Below are 15,487 nucleotides of genomic sequence, written 5' to 3' on the forward strand. Positions count from 1 at the left end.
AACATATGCTTACCTACACACATAAACACTTGTCTTGCTCGCCATATAAAGGGCTTTGTTTTGGCACATTTACTGATAATCCAAAAATATGGTATCAGTTGCTCTCAATGGGAGGATGGTGCGCCAGCTCAATTACCTGTGTCAAGTGTGTTATGATGTATTGACTGACCTAGTTTAAATCTCATGTAGTACATGTACTTTTTTTCCTCATTCAAATCAATAGAGCTGGGAGCTGTGTCCTATTATTTTGCTGTATGGAGTAACAGAATATTGCTTATATCTTACATCTAAGGCTGCAAACCCCCCCCCCCCAAAAAAAATCTCAAGTCATTGTGTTAAGACTGTGTTTGGCATTTTCCGCATTTATTAAGCTTTCATGTTATCCGAGGCATTATGCTTTTTTTTTTTTACCCCTTTTTTCTCCCCAGTTGTACTTGGCCAACTCCCCCACTCCCCCAGGCCATACCGGTCGCTGCTCCACCCCCTCTGCCAATCCGGGGAGGGCTGAAGACTACCACATGCCTCCAATACACGTGGACTCACCAGCTGCTTCTTTTCACCTGACAGTGAGGAGTTTCACCAGGGGGACATAGTGCGTGGGAGGATCACGCTATTCCCCCCAGTTCCCCCTCTCCCACAAACAGGCGTCCCGACCGACCAGAGGAGGCGCTAGTGCAGCAACCAGGACACACACCCACATCTGGCTTCCCACCCGCAGACACGGCCGATAGTGTCTGTAGAGACACCGGACCAAGCCGGAGATAACATGGGGATTTTAACCGGCGATCCCCGTGTTGGTAGGCAACGGAATAAACCGCTGCGCCACCCGGACGCCCTATGCAATTCTTTTTAATGTAACTTAATGTGACGCAGATATCAGAATTTACCAGTTGGTCTAAAATAAAGTACATCCCAATTTCAGCCAGTTTGGAGCTCATTCACAACACAGGTTTTCCAGCTTTTTTTCTCTTGATGGCATCAGAAATCTTCCCCGGCATGGGGAAAAAGTTCAACAAAAGTCAAACAAGAGCATTTAAGATGGAGAAACCCATGGTACATTTTTAATGTGCCAAATATGGCAGACATCTCGGTACTGTAAAGCACTTTGGAGTCTACCATTCATCAAAGGGCTCATTTAATGTTATAAATTCAGTGTGACAGCCGGTGTTCCCTTCGCTACAAGGGGTCCTGTAACAAATGACCTTGCATCTTGGACCTACAGTACAGCGCACTGCAATATTTTCATCCATTTCAGCACACTGATTTTCATTCAGCGCCATATGGTTGCATTAAAGCAATGTATTTTATTTTCCCTTGCAATGATGTAGTATGCCGACATCGTTTGGGCCAGACATATTGCTGGACTGGACTCAAACAGACACACGAGTTAAACAGCCTAGGCAGTGGGAACGTGTAGTGATGAAAAAGCCCTTCCCTTAACAAAGAGGTCTCTGGATAGACCCCCCCCCCGACACACACACACACACACACACTTTAATGTGAATGGAAACTTCCAGAAAAATAGATTTACATATGAAAAGTAACAGTAAATTCAGACACACTGACAACATAACCCAACAATAACTTGCTTTATTTCCACACCTTTCCTCATACGGCACCATTTCAAACACGGCATGGAATGTGAACACCGTAGGCGGCTGCATACTATAAAAAAAAGACGGCCTTAATGTCGATGGATGGGGTGCACCCAGTTAAGAGACAACTGCATTTTGGTGCACTCTGTCTATCTTAATCAGCTCCTTTCAACATCCACTTAAGTCTTATTTGTGGTAGACAAACTGTCATGTCAACTTCACCATGAGCATTTCCAGTGCTGCAGCAGTGTGGCCCGTACTGAAGAAGGTCCTAAAATCAACTTTGTGTTTTTTTTTTTAAGGAGAATGTGCTTTTCTTTATCCATACAAAAGGGAATGTGAGATGGAAGAGAGGATAAAATATTCCTGGAAGGATTCAATCCCAGGCACATAATGATCATGTGACTCAAAAGGTAACATGCATAATAACCACTGAACTACTGCTTTAAGTGGAAAAAAAACTCATTGTGGGTGCCCCTGTGCCTTGATTCCCCTAATACAGACATTCAAAACAAAGTTAAAGTAAATCATTTTAATAGCGTGTGTAAAAAGAATAAACAGGAAAAAAAAAGTGGATTGGCATCAACAATTAGTCATTAGTCTGCACAAAAATCTCTCCAGAATGTACCGTGTAGAAACCAGCCTCAATTCCCTAAACTGATATAGTAAAAAAGAAAATATACATTTTCAGTGAGTTGACATCTGACACTGTATGCACATTCTGACGTAATCACAGTATTGAACATCTGTTGTGTATTGATGACTTCATTGATTTGAGCTGACCACTGAGCAGGTTTCACTGCGCTCCGGCTTACATTCGTTAATGCAGACAGCCGGAGGGACGCCGTCAGTGATGCAGGGGCTCGGTGATGGTGAGAAGGTGGGATTAATATGTAGATACAGATTACGCTTCAGTCGGTTAAACTCGTGTGTGTTTTTTCTTTCAAAAGCAGCAAACAATTCTGACACCAGGGGTGAGACGCTTCCACCCCCTCTCAAAGCCATTCAGGAAATGTTTAAAAAAAACAAATCTTCTGGGATCACGTGTCAATATCTGGAAAGCAGACAGAGTAAGGCAGACCGCTCTGCTTAGTATCAAGAAAATTACACTCGGCTCAAACATATTCTCCTGAATTCACTGAAAGCAAGTGAAACAATCTCATGTGTTAAGCAAAAAAAAAAAGTCTTAATAAATTAACTGATTTCTTGAAGTGTGTGTTTTTATCGAACCATAATGAACTGCATAAAATGCACATTTGAACTCATATGTTGGTGGGTGGACAAGATGGGGGTTCAGAGGCAAAAAGTGACCTCAGAGTTTAAAAGGTGAAAGATTTCTCTAAAGTGTCTCGAGCATCCTGGCCTGCCCCATCTGCGTCGCTCTGGATCTACGAGACGCCGTTTGCTGACAACGCGGGTAAAAGCCTGGGGAAGGCTTGACGGTTGGACACGTGGCAGACGACAGACGGGGTGATAACCGCGAGCTCTAAAGTAGAACCAAACATTTGCACATTTCATTTAAATCATTGAAATGTCAGTAAGGACAGTCGCTTAAACCTTGGAGGGCTGCGTAAGGCATTTTCTGGCCGCAGGTTCTTGCCAGCAGAGGTAAAATGATTTAAAGACGTGTGGAATCTTGCTATCACGGTAGTGTGTGGAAAAATGTGCAGTGAAGGTGTGTGAAGCCGGCTCCAAAACAAACAATCTGCATATGCTTTCAGGGCAGAACGACTTGCATGTAAATTTGCTTGTGATAGTGACAGCGCTATGTCAAAAAGTACCTGCAAACAGTTGTTTGTTTTAAACTGGGGGTAGCACAAGACAGGAGGGGTTCAGGTCACACTATGACAACAGTGTGAGTAGTGGCGTGTTAAAGTAATTATAGGAACGAAAGTTAACTTGTCCTTTCCATCAACAAATTTAGTTCTATTGGATTTGCCCTACTGCAGTTTGACCTCCGCCATCTTGCCCTCCAAGCAATCAAACTCAAATGGTAAAAAGGGCTGAGTGCATTACTTGACCCACATTTGAAGTGTGGAAACAGAAATATTGAAGATGTAGTGATTCTTGTGCAACAAGGAGAGAAAACAAAACCGCAATGAATGACTTAGACATGAAGCATGGACTTTCACAGACAGAGAGCCACCCGAGATCCAGTGGCCAGGGAGCAAGAGCAAAAATGTTCGTCCTACAATACACCCCCATGTTACTCATGTACAGACATTGCAGCTGGGCAGGAAGACCCTCAAAAAGTAAGTATAGTTTACAGTGTTTAAAAAAAGCACTTGTAAAAATGGGCGGGTCAAACAAAGGCTAATGATGTCTGCAGAGGCGCTGCCATAGGAGAGAAGCTGTCCATCAACTGATTTTTGTCAACAGTCCTGATAGAAAACCTCATTGTAGATTAGTCTTGAATTGTACCATAGTCTGTCCATGGAGTCCAGCATGGCTAGTTATGATAAGGTGGGAGAGGTCCAAACAGGGATCATCTTTACAGTCAGGAGATCGTTGACATGAATTCATTGAGGACTTCCGAGGTCTTGGTTTGGCAAGACCTCAAAATTTTTGAGACAACTGCGTTGGTCTGTTACCCCCCCATACCATGTAAATTGCTTTCAGCAACTGTCCAAGGGACACTGAACGAGTGCTGCCCATTTAGAGATCTCTGGGAAGAAAATTAAAAAAACCCCAAATCAAAACCATGACAAAAAAAAAACCAACAACAAAACAACACCCTACTATCAGTTGAAGTCCAGAAGCCATATAAGCTCCACAATCATCTTTTTGTGGGTGTGAGGTTTTGGCTGTTGCTTTTACATTTGTCCTTTCGGCTAAAAGTTATTCTGTTCTTCAAGCCACTTTCAGAGGTTTTCAGCTACTCTTCCGAAGCTGGATTTCCTTCTAAATAATGCAGCCGATAAACCAGAAGGAAGTTTCTCCATTATGGCTCAGGGCTGCGACAGGATCTTGGCTTTCACAACTGCAGCGGCAATATGGCAGTCGATTAGACAATCCTTCTCCTCTCTGTGTGGAGCACTTATTGGTCTCCTGTCACAGACTGGAGGACTGGCATGGATCATGGTGAGGCCCATTTATCTGTAATAGAGGAACAGACGGTCAGGCAGTTTTGAAACAGATAATATTGAACTTTAAGGGGAGTAAAACCTGGAGACATGACATGATCGGTGAACATTTTCGAAGAGCCCAGGGGGTTTGATCAGTAAGTAGGCAGTATATAACCCTGCACATGCAAATAGAGTTGGACATACCCACACAGCGGCCTGGAGGTTACAACAGACAAGTAGATTTTAACAGAAAAAACGATTTAACCAACAGATTATAAGTGGTGGAGAAGATCGTGTTTTTTTCTTTTTCTTTGAAAGGCTTCATTTTCAGAGTTACGTGGGAGTTTAAATAGCTGTACGTTCGAAGGCTGGTGTTAGGGGAATAAATGATTTTACAAGTCGTCACAGGAACTCTAAAATTTGTTTAACGCCAAAGGTTATCACCATCTACCAGCTGCTCCTGCCTTATACTATAGCACAGCTTATCAGTATGCAAGCACCGTAAAATATTAAGAAGCCACCGTATTTACTAGCATAAATACATCTGTGTGTGTACGTGTATGTGTGTGTGTTGGTAAGTTGGGAACAGTACGAGTTTGGAGCCTTTAAGTTAAGGGGTGTTCGGACTTCTTGTCAAACTCCCATCTCACTGCGTCACAACAACTATCATCATCCTCATCCGCAACAACTACCAACCTCATCCTCATCTGCAACAACTACCATCTCCTCTCAGCGTTCAGCACCTGCTTTTCACAAAATACTTCTCAAGTGCTTGCCTCAAGTGCTAGCCATGTAAAAAAACAAACAAACAAAAAACAGGTAATTGGTGGATACACAGCCTTATTCTAGATGTGTTCAGTAGGCATGATAATTATAAGGACACATTTCACACAAGGGTTGCAAGCAACTCATAGTAGGGAGAGAAAATTGTGTGATGCATCTGAGGGGGACTCAGGGGGCTGAGCACAATTTTTACATTGCATATAAAGTTTATGAAATACTGTTGTTAATTTCGTTGTTCTCCCTTTTCGAGCCTCGCCGGACATGGTTCATCTTTAGAGCCCTGCAATCGATTTTTTCTCTCCCCTGTTTGTATGTGTACATTGACAAAAACTCAGCATCATCATATGAAGTACACAGACAGCCTTTTAATAACCTTTTCTTTTACCCAACCAGAAAGGTGTTGCTTTAGATGTTGTTTGTTTGTCTGTTAAAAACTTTATGGCAAAACTGCAGCAGCAAATGACATGAAATTTTCACCAAAGGTGGACAATGACCAGATTTACTTCAAACTGGCACCAACATGTTTGACTTTCTCTTTCAAAGATATTTACCTAGTCATTGCTATAGTAAGACATGCATTGTTGGGGCGTCTGGATAGCGTGGTGGTCTATTCCGTTGCCTACCAACAAGGGGGTCGCCGGTTCAAATCCTCATGTTACCTCCGGTTTGGTGGGGTGTCCCTACAGACACAATTGGCCGTGTCTGCGGGTGGGAAGCCGGATGTGGGTGTGTGTCCTGGTCGCGGCACTAGCGCCTCCTCTGGTCGGTCGGGGCGCCTGTTCGGGGGGGAGGGGGAACTGGGGGGAATAGCGTGATCCTCCCACATGCTATGTCCCCCTGGTGAAACTCCTCACTGTCAGGTGAAAAGAAGCAGTTGGTGACTCCACATGTATCGGAGGAGGGATGTGGTAGTTTGCAGCCCTCCCCGGATCGGCAGAGGGGGTGGAGCAGCGACCGGGACGGCTCGGAAGAGTGGGGTAATTGGCCGGGTGCAATTTGAAGTTTGATACTGGTCAAATATTTTAACTTAGTTAGAATATTTTTTATTTATTTGCTTTTACTGTATTTTTTTTCGTTATATATAATTTGTGTCATCTACCATGGAGTTCAGCAAGGTAAGCTACAGCAACTGAGAATAATCATATTCCCTGAATTACACTTGTGTCGTAACTCAAGAGCAGCAGACCAAACTATTCCTAAGAAACCGCAACTCAGGAATGGTGATTTGAATATCAATTTTCTCAGTTCCAGTATGCTGGCTGAAGTGTTGAGAGTGGAGATACATTTGTGGTGCACTCTGGCCTGGTTTAGGCATCTTTATCTCATGTCAGATAAATTGGTACTAATGGTGGAGCGCCTCTCAGGGGACCGAGGTTGTACAGTAAGCTCAAAGTGAGTAAGCGCCCTCTGGGGAATGCTAATGTGTTGATGCCAAGCATTTGGTGACCTCTGGCTTATGACACCCTGCTTTGCCCCGGGGTAAAAAAAAAGATGAATTGAGCTTCTTTGCATCTGACAGGAGAACCAAAATATCTCTCTTATTTGGAATAGCTGACTCATATGATTAAGCACTTGCATTTCATTGCGCAAGCAAAACTAAGCTCTAAAAATGGAGGAGAACATGTTAGGAATGGAAATTATCCAGTCATTGACATGATAATCTCCAGTATGGAAAAAAAGGAGGCCATGCAATATGATGAACAACTTTCTCCTGAAATGTTACTGTAATAGCAGTAGTAGTAGTAGTTGGAGTAGCATCAGTACTAGAAGATGTACCAGTAGTGGTGATACAAGTAGGTAACCAAAAGCTAGTAATAGTGGTTGTACTAATCGAAGTAGCGATAATATTAATAGCACTCTTTTCTTTTTTGGGAATTTTCTCCCCAATTGTACTTGGCCAATTACCCTACTCTTCCAAGCTGTCCCGGTCGCTGCTCCACCCCGTCTACCAATCCGGGGAGGGCTGCAGACTACCACGTCTCCTCCGATACATGTGGAGTTGCCAGCCGCTTCTTTTCACCTGAAAGTGAGGAGTTTCTCCAGGGGGGATGTAGCGCGTGGGAGGATCATGGTATTCCCCCCAGTTCCCCCTTCACCCTGAACAAGTGCCTCGACCGACCAGAGGAGGCGCTAGTGCAGCGACCAGGACACACACCCACATCCGGCTTTCCACCTGCAGACACAGCCTATTGTGTCTGTAGGGATACCCGACCAAGCTGGAGGTAACACAGGGATTTGAACCGGCGATCCCCGTGTTGGTAGGCAATGGAATAGAACAACATTCTTTATGGACGATACCATAATTGGAAAAATAACCCTTCAATGCTTGTAGTGATAACAGTAATGGTAGAAGTATTGGCGGTTTTAGCAGCAGCAACATCAACTTTATTGTTCCCACAACTGGAAATCCCATTTAAAGTCACATCTACTCGCACTGCTTCAGCTTCAGACTCAGGCAAACCCCCAGTTTCAACTACCACCAAGACTCATATTTACATGTTGTAAGAGCCAAAGTAAACCATAATCATCAAATCATCAAAAGAACTTAGGCAAATCCAAACAGTTGCCAACTATTAGTGATCACATACCATCATAGGAAACCCCAGCCATCACCCCAAGAATAAGCTTATAATGACTAGATGTAAATATCAGTACTGGTTTTAGCAACTGAAAAAATGTAAATGACTTTAAAACCCCTCAAAACTGAACAGATTTTCAAAAACACTCCCCCATGCTTTTGGTCTTGTTTGAAGGCCTGGGATGTCCTGCTCCCAAGAAGACATGGTTTGCACTGGAAGTCCTCAGCAAACGATGAAGAGATTACAGTAAATTGATATCCACCCTTGGGCATTAGGAAATGACAGATGTTCAAAAGTGCTGGGAATACCCTAACTATACGTGAATTAATGCTTTTCATCTATTTGGACTTTGGGAGTAGTTATTCACATCGCCAGATGATGGAGGTCAGCATCCAGGTAGAAATCCCCCAAAGTGCCTTCAAATTTAAAACCATTCTGCAAACGCTGTCTTGAACGAATTTTTTTTTTAATTCACAGTTACTTTTTTCCTCCCTAAAATCAATAATAAAAAAATAAATATGCAAGAACGATGTCTTCAAGAGGCTGAGACTTCAGGTAAAAAGACTATCCTGATCATTCTGGGGCTTAGGCTTTTAACATTATACCACTAAGGCCTTGTTGAAGTGTTATAAAATAAAGCCATTAAATTAAAAAAAGGCCTTAAAATAAATCCCTTTTGTAAAATAAAGTTTTAAAACCAATTAATTCTGAAGTAAAACTGTCAGTACTGAAACGCTTCCTGACTCAATGTTTTCTGGGAACAGTACGACAAGCTTTTATCATTTTCTTGGTTACTCATTTGCATCAGCATTTTACGAGAAAATGTTATCACAAGTTGAACTTTCGCCTTTAAATAATTCATTTTTTTACACAGCAGTGGATCACATTCCAGTCAGTTGCAAAGGGGAGCGTTTTTTCACATAGCTGAAATGGAAACTCGGACCCCATTTACACCTGGCTTTAAATGCATTTTGGATAATCAAATGGAAATCCAGGAACATTTATCTGTATAAAAATGAAGTGTAAATGCATGCTGAGGCGTACAGTGGATGGAGAGAAATCCCATTGTGTAAACCATCTTGGGAAGGGTATTTGGACACATCGTGGCTGAAAGTTTGCAAAATGTAAAAAGGGAATAGCTTCTCCAAGCCACATGTGTCATCTCTCTTCAGACCCCCATAAAGCCCCCCCCCCCCAACAACATCGGCATGAGAAAAGTGAAAGATGAGTAAATGGTAGATTACATTCACAAAGGAGAAATTCTTACATTCGCTGGGAAAGAGCCAGAGAGTGTATTAGTATGTCTTTCCAGCTAAACACAGATGCATTTTGATAACAGGTGTTAAATGCAATGAGGACTGGATACAATGCCAACAGTTAACACTGCAAAAGTCTTTAATAAGCTCTCCTGCCCTTAAGTCTGCAACAGTGTAAATAAACGGTTACTGCAGCCAGCACAGGCCTGCACGCAAAGGTGCAACCACGCAACCTAAGGTCACGTAGTAACAATATTTGCAATTGAAAATAGCCACTTGTTCAATTGTTACCCCCTTGTAAGAGCTTTACAGTATTAAATTTCCATCAACTACTTACATAGTATTATGTACCAACACAACTCAAAGGGTTAACACACGTTTATCAATTTAAATCACATCCTGGTAAAATATAGCATTTACACGTCGTCCTCATGGCACCGGAGCCTCACAAATCCTAAACTTTTGAAAGCCCTTTGCTTGCATTCCAGTCGTCTCCTGTGGAGCCCAGCAGAGCTCCTTCTTCAAGCAAACACAACACGAAGTGCCCCAGAACAACCACAGCTAAACTGGGTTTCTAAGTTTAACTGATTAATCGATCTCTCCTTTACACATGTGCAAAGATAAATGCTCTTTCATGGAACAATGAGTACAACACAAACAAAGACACACAGATGAACATATGCATGTGTGCACACTCAACCAAACACACACACACACACACACACACACACACACACACACACACACACACACACACACACACACACACAAATACATGCATATGAGCATGCTCGTGCAGACAGACTTGTAATCAGTAAGTCATTAGCTGACAATTAGTCAATTTTCCCCTGCTCTGGTTTATCTCAGTAATAAACACGAAACATCAGCTGGAGGCGAATTTAAATACTTTTGGATTATTCCCTTCCACTCACCCCTCTACTTTCCTTTGTTTGTGTGTCTGGGATTAATGTTGACTAAAGCAGAAAGCTGCCACAAGTTTATGAACAGCGGCGCAGTGAGCAGTCTTGCTATTTAGGCTTGGCTTGTGAAGAAGTAAAAAATGGAAATTGGTGCCATGTTTGTCTTCCATTATAAAAGGATACGACATAGAACATGATGTGGTAAACTGGGTATATGTGCAGCTAGGTGTAACCTTAAACTCATCCTTCCTGCATATCCAGGACACACACTGCTGGTGTGCAGAGGGGAGACAGACACCAGCACATACCCACAGACACACACAAAACAGACGTGTCAAATGAAACTTTTGAGTAGAATAACCAATTCTAGTTAAAAAGACAAGAGGACCCCTCGGATGCTTTATCACTGTTAGTCACACTTACAGTGTCAGCTCAAAGTCTAAAATATCCATCCATCCATTATCCAAACTGCTTATCCTGCTCTCAGAGTCATGGGAATGCTGGAGCCTATCAAAGCAGTCATTGGGTGGCATGCGGGGAGACACCCTGGACAGGCCACCAGGCCACCACAGGGCGGGCGCGCGCGCACACACACACACACACACACACACACACACCTAGGGACAATTTAGTATGGCCGCTTCACCTGACCTACTTGTCTTTGGACTGTGGGAGGAAACCCATGCAGACATGGGGAGAACATGCAAACTCCACACACAGGACGACCCGGGACAACCCTCAAGGTTGGACTACCCCAGGGCTCGAACCCAGGACCTTCTTGCCGTGAGGCGACCACGCTAACCACTTTGCCACCATGCTGCCCTGTCTAAAATACATAAATTCGAATGTCCTTGGTGTAAATATAATGTGCTGTCATTATAGTACAAGGCAATATTCTATGAGAAGTTCTAGTGACAACAAATTCCCAAGGATCTTCAAACAAAGCCTACAGCAAACAGTGCAATTCAGGCTAATGCCTCAAATTATAACTATAGTTTAAGGGAGTTTAGATACTGAAATACCTTGAAATTGTTGAACCAAAAAGAGCCACTAACAGAGGAAAAGGTAGTAGTGCTTCCACAGGGCTCCAAGCAATACAGGGCTTAACATAGCCATCATGACAGAGAATTAAATTATAAGCATCACAAAAGGCCTAGAATTCCTTGCCGTAATGGTGTTATGAACCCATGAGGGTTAGATTTAGATAATGTCATGGTATTTACAGACCTGATGTTCTGCCTCAAATTCGGATGTGTTGAGATTGTTGTTATAATGTACTTGTTACAGGTAATGTGAAAAAACAGTGAATGTGCAAACTACCCGGGTAATGTGCAGATTACCCAATGGGGTGGTTAATGTGTACATTAGCCACCAGAACGGGTTATCTGCACATTACCCGGGTAGTCTGCACACTCCCCGCTTGGGCAGTTAATGTGGATAGAACGAACCACATTATCCACATTAACCGGGTAGTCTGCACACCACCCGTTTGGATGGTTAATGTGGATGGAACGAACCTGCAACTCATCTTTTTACGATATTTTGTTATTCAAATCAGCAATAGGCCTTTAGCCTAATGACTCATGAAGTGAGGCCATCTGAGGAATCACAAGTTGTGGTAAATGAAAGAACAGACGTTGGCGATATCATTCTGTCTTTAGATCAACGTTTTTCCCCACTTGTATAACGAGGCTATTAGCATCAAAGAACACAAAAATTAGCCCTCCTTGCTCTCTATCTGATCCCTGATATGAATGAATAGCCTACAAATTTGACAAGGGTGAAAAGAAATATCAGTCTTGGCCATCTCCCATCAGGCTGCTATAGCCTACTCTCACTGGAGACATGCGTCATTCAACCAATCCGAAATGGCAATCACTCCGTGGACAGACTGGTAAATAAAACTTTATGGAAGAGGGGTACCGTTTGCTCCCTCCCATATTCTCGGTTAGATTAGGATATGATCGATGAAATATGTAGGCTACTAGGCTATATTAGCCAGGCGAGGGAGGGGATCGGGCACATTTTTGTCTTTTTTGGTGGTTGTGTAAAAGTGCATCTGAAAGGTATCGCCTGTTCATTAATTTTTCTTGCCTGATTGGCAGACAGGAATTCCATTTTGACATATTTTTTCGCTGCTTCTGCTCCTACATACTGGGCTTATAAAACGAATTTCGTTCTGTTTTCATATCATCTAGTCTTAGTATTTTTTCCCCGCCAGTACCCCTCTTCCATAAAGTTTTATTTACCAGTCTGTTCATGGAGTGATTGCCATTTCAGATTGGTTGAATGACGCATGTCTCCAGTGAGAGTAGGCTATAGTAGCCTGATGGGAGATGGCCGAGACTGATATTTCTTTTCACCCTTGTCAAATTTGTAGGCTATTCATTCATATCAGGGATCAGATAGAGAGCGAGGAGGGCTAATTTTTGTGTTCTTTGATGCTAATAGCCTCGTTATACAAGTGGGGGAAAACGTTGATCTAAAGACAGAATGATATCGCCAACGTCTGTTCTTTCATTTGCCACAACTTGTGATTCCTCAGATGGCCTCACTTCATGAGTCATTAGGCTAAAAGCGTATTGCTGATTTAAATATCAAAATATCGTAAAAGATGAGTTGCAGGTTCGTTCCATCCACATTAACCATCCAAACGGGTAATGTTCAGACTACCAGGTTAATGTGGATTCGTTCCATCCACATTAACCATCCAAACGGGTGGTGTGCAGACTACCCGGTCAATGTGGATAATGTTGTTCGTTCTATCCACATTAACCGCCCAAGCGGGTAGTGTGCAGACTACCCAGGTAATGTGCAGATAACCCGTTCTGGCGGGTAATGTGCACATTAACTGCCCCGTTGGGTAATCTGCACATTACCTGGGTAGTTTGCACATTAACCGTTTTTTCACGTTACCCGTACATACACACAATATATAACTCTTGACAGCTTATGTCAAGAGTTAGAGATTGTGTGTGCATTTTATTCTGGCACCGTAGTAGTGTGAATAATCACCAAAAACTGTAAAGCAGTGGTGTATATTAGATATTGGCCAAAGAGGGTTTTTTTCTCTCAATTATTTAGTAAAAGCTGACTGAATCATACATACTCTTTTAAAAATGACTATATGTCTTTATAGTTTCACACAGTTCCACACAACCACACCTACCCAGTATAATAGCAGCCCTCTCCTGATGGCCATGGGTTGCCGCCCAGTACAAACATAATGCTCTACTGTAGGTTACTGGTATCTGTCCAGCACAAGCATAGCCATTGCTGTTGGCTACCGATATCTGCTCAGGACAACCGCAGCCCTATCGTGTTGGCTGCTGAGCCTCAGCATGGAAGGGCTAGAGGTTATGTGACTGGCGGTTGCTGAGAACCACAATCCCCTTTCTCATTCCCTGTCCTCATCCACAGTTTCCCAGTCATTCTGAGAAATTACAATGTAACAATTTCATTTAGCAGACACTTTTATCCAAAGCAATGCACATCTGAGAGTTAATACAACACAAGCAAGGATCTAGTCAGGAGGCCACAATGCAAGTGCCAATAAACTAGGTTCAAGTCCAATAGGACATATAGGTGTCAACAGGCTGTGCACAAAGGCAATGCATAGGGTGCATAGAAGCACTTTTTTGTTGTTGTTTTTCCATTAATACCACCCGGTGTGGAGGTATTCGAGAAAGAGCTGGGTCTTTAGCTTCTTCTTAAAGATGGAGAGGGACTTATCGGATCGAATGGAGTTTGGTAACTCGTTCCACCACCGGGGAACTACAGAAGAGAAGAGTCTTGCTATAGTGACTTAGGGCCCTGTTGTGGCGGAAGTGCCAGACACCTTTTATTGGCAGAGCGTAGTGAGCGGGACTGAGTGTAGACCTGAATGAGGGAGTTCAGGTAGGCGGGAGGCGCTTTAGTTGCTGTTTTGTAAGCGAGCGTCAAGGTTTTGAATTCGATGGGGGCAGCAACTGGGAGCCAGCGGAGGGATATTAAGAGCGGATTGACATGTGAGGTTTTGGGTTGGTTGAAGAACAGACGCGCTGCCACTTTCCGAATCATTAAATTAACTGACAAACATGCAGTTGCCTACCTGCATGAATTTAATATGCATTTGGGTTGAGTTTTGAAGGTCAGGGGGGAAATGGAGCAGAAACTGAATGTTGTTTTGCATAACATTTGCACAACATGCTGCGTAACAACAATTGATGGTGTTTGTATCTCTAAATTAGAGTCAAGAAGTGAGGTGGAGGTTAACCAGAGTAGTGTGTCTTTGTCTGTTTTGCTCACCCGCCCATCATACTCCAGCACAAAGGGAGGGATGTCGATCTGCTCTGGTTTGATGCAGGTGAAGAGCTGCTGCAGGTTGTCCAGGTAGTGAACCTTGTCTTTCAGACCGGACACACTGAAGGTTGTGAAGAACCATGTAGAGACCTGGGGGGGGGACACACGCACACACACACAAGCGAAACAAGAGAGAAAGGGAGAGGGACAAAGATTTAGGAGAAAATATAAAAAAGGGGAGCGAGAAACAGGATGGATAAAGCGACAGTGAGGGAGTGGGAGAAAGACAGGACTGATATTCTCTCAAGTCTCCTTACTCCTCCTTCCGCTAAATGGTGCAATATTCTTTGATGTGTACATACTATATAGCATGAAAACTCATTTCCTTTATAACGATATCAATATACTTTTAAATTTGATCAATAAACTAAGGAAGCTTTTACGGTATATGCATGGACTATTGACATACAATATTGACACTGACTTTGTAAACATGCGATTTTGTTTGGTTTGACTAAATAGAGAATTACTTATTTACTCATGCTGGTTTAGTTTACATATATTCTACACTACCGTTCAAAAGTTTGGGATCACATTGAAATGTCCATATTTTTGAAGGAAAAGCACTGTACTTTTCAATGAAGATAACTTTAAACTAGTCTTAACTTTAAAGAAATACACTCTATACATTGCTAATGTGGTAAATGACTATTCTAGCTGCAAATGTCTGGTTTTTGGTGCAATATCTACATAGGTGTATAGAGGCCCATTTCAAGCAACTATCACTCCAGTGTTCTAATGGTACAATGTGTTTGCTCATTGGCTCAGAAGGCTAATTGATGATTAGAAAACCCTTGTGCAATCATGTTCACACATCTGAAAACAGTTTAGCTCGTTACAGAAGCTACAAAACTGACCTTCCTTTGAGCAGATTGAGTTTCTGGAGCATCACATTTGTGGGGTCAATTAAACGCTCAAAATGGCCAGAAAAAGAGAACTTTCATCTGA

At 42.7% G+C, this 15,487-nt stretch overlaps 1 protein-coding gene across 2 annotated transcripts in view; it reads right to left on the bottom strand.

Annotated features, from left to right (window-relative positions):
• Window positions 1–1,579: 1,579 nt before the first annotated feature.
• gdap2 (ganglioside induced differentiation associated protein 2) overlaps window positions 1,580–15,487 on the bottom strand; it is a 53,692-nt gene continuing 39,784 nt past the window's right edge. For both annotated transcript variants that reach the window (XM_056289668.1, XM_056289669.1), the window contains 2 exons: window positions 14,486–14,629; window positions 1,580–4,691 (listed from right to left, as the gene is read on the bottom strand). In XM_056289668.1, the coding sequence (XP_056145643.1) occupies window positions 4,647–4,691; window positions 14,486–14,629 (189 nt within the window). In that variant the 3' untranslated portion in view covers window positions 1,580–4,646. The remainder of the gene's footprint in view (window positions 4,692–14,485; window positions 14,630–15,487) is intronic.

The sequence above is a fragment of the Lampris incognitus genome, chromosome 11 (genome assembly GCF_029633865.1).
Source record: "Lampris incognitus isolate fLamInc1 chromosome 11, fLamInc1.hap2, whole genome shotgun sequence".
Lineage (NCBI taxonomy): Eukaryota > Metazoa > Chordata > Actinopteri > Lampriformes > Lampridae > Lampris > Lampris incognitus.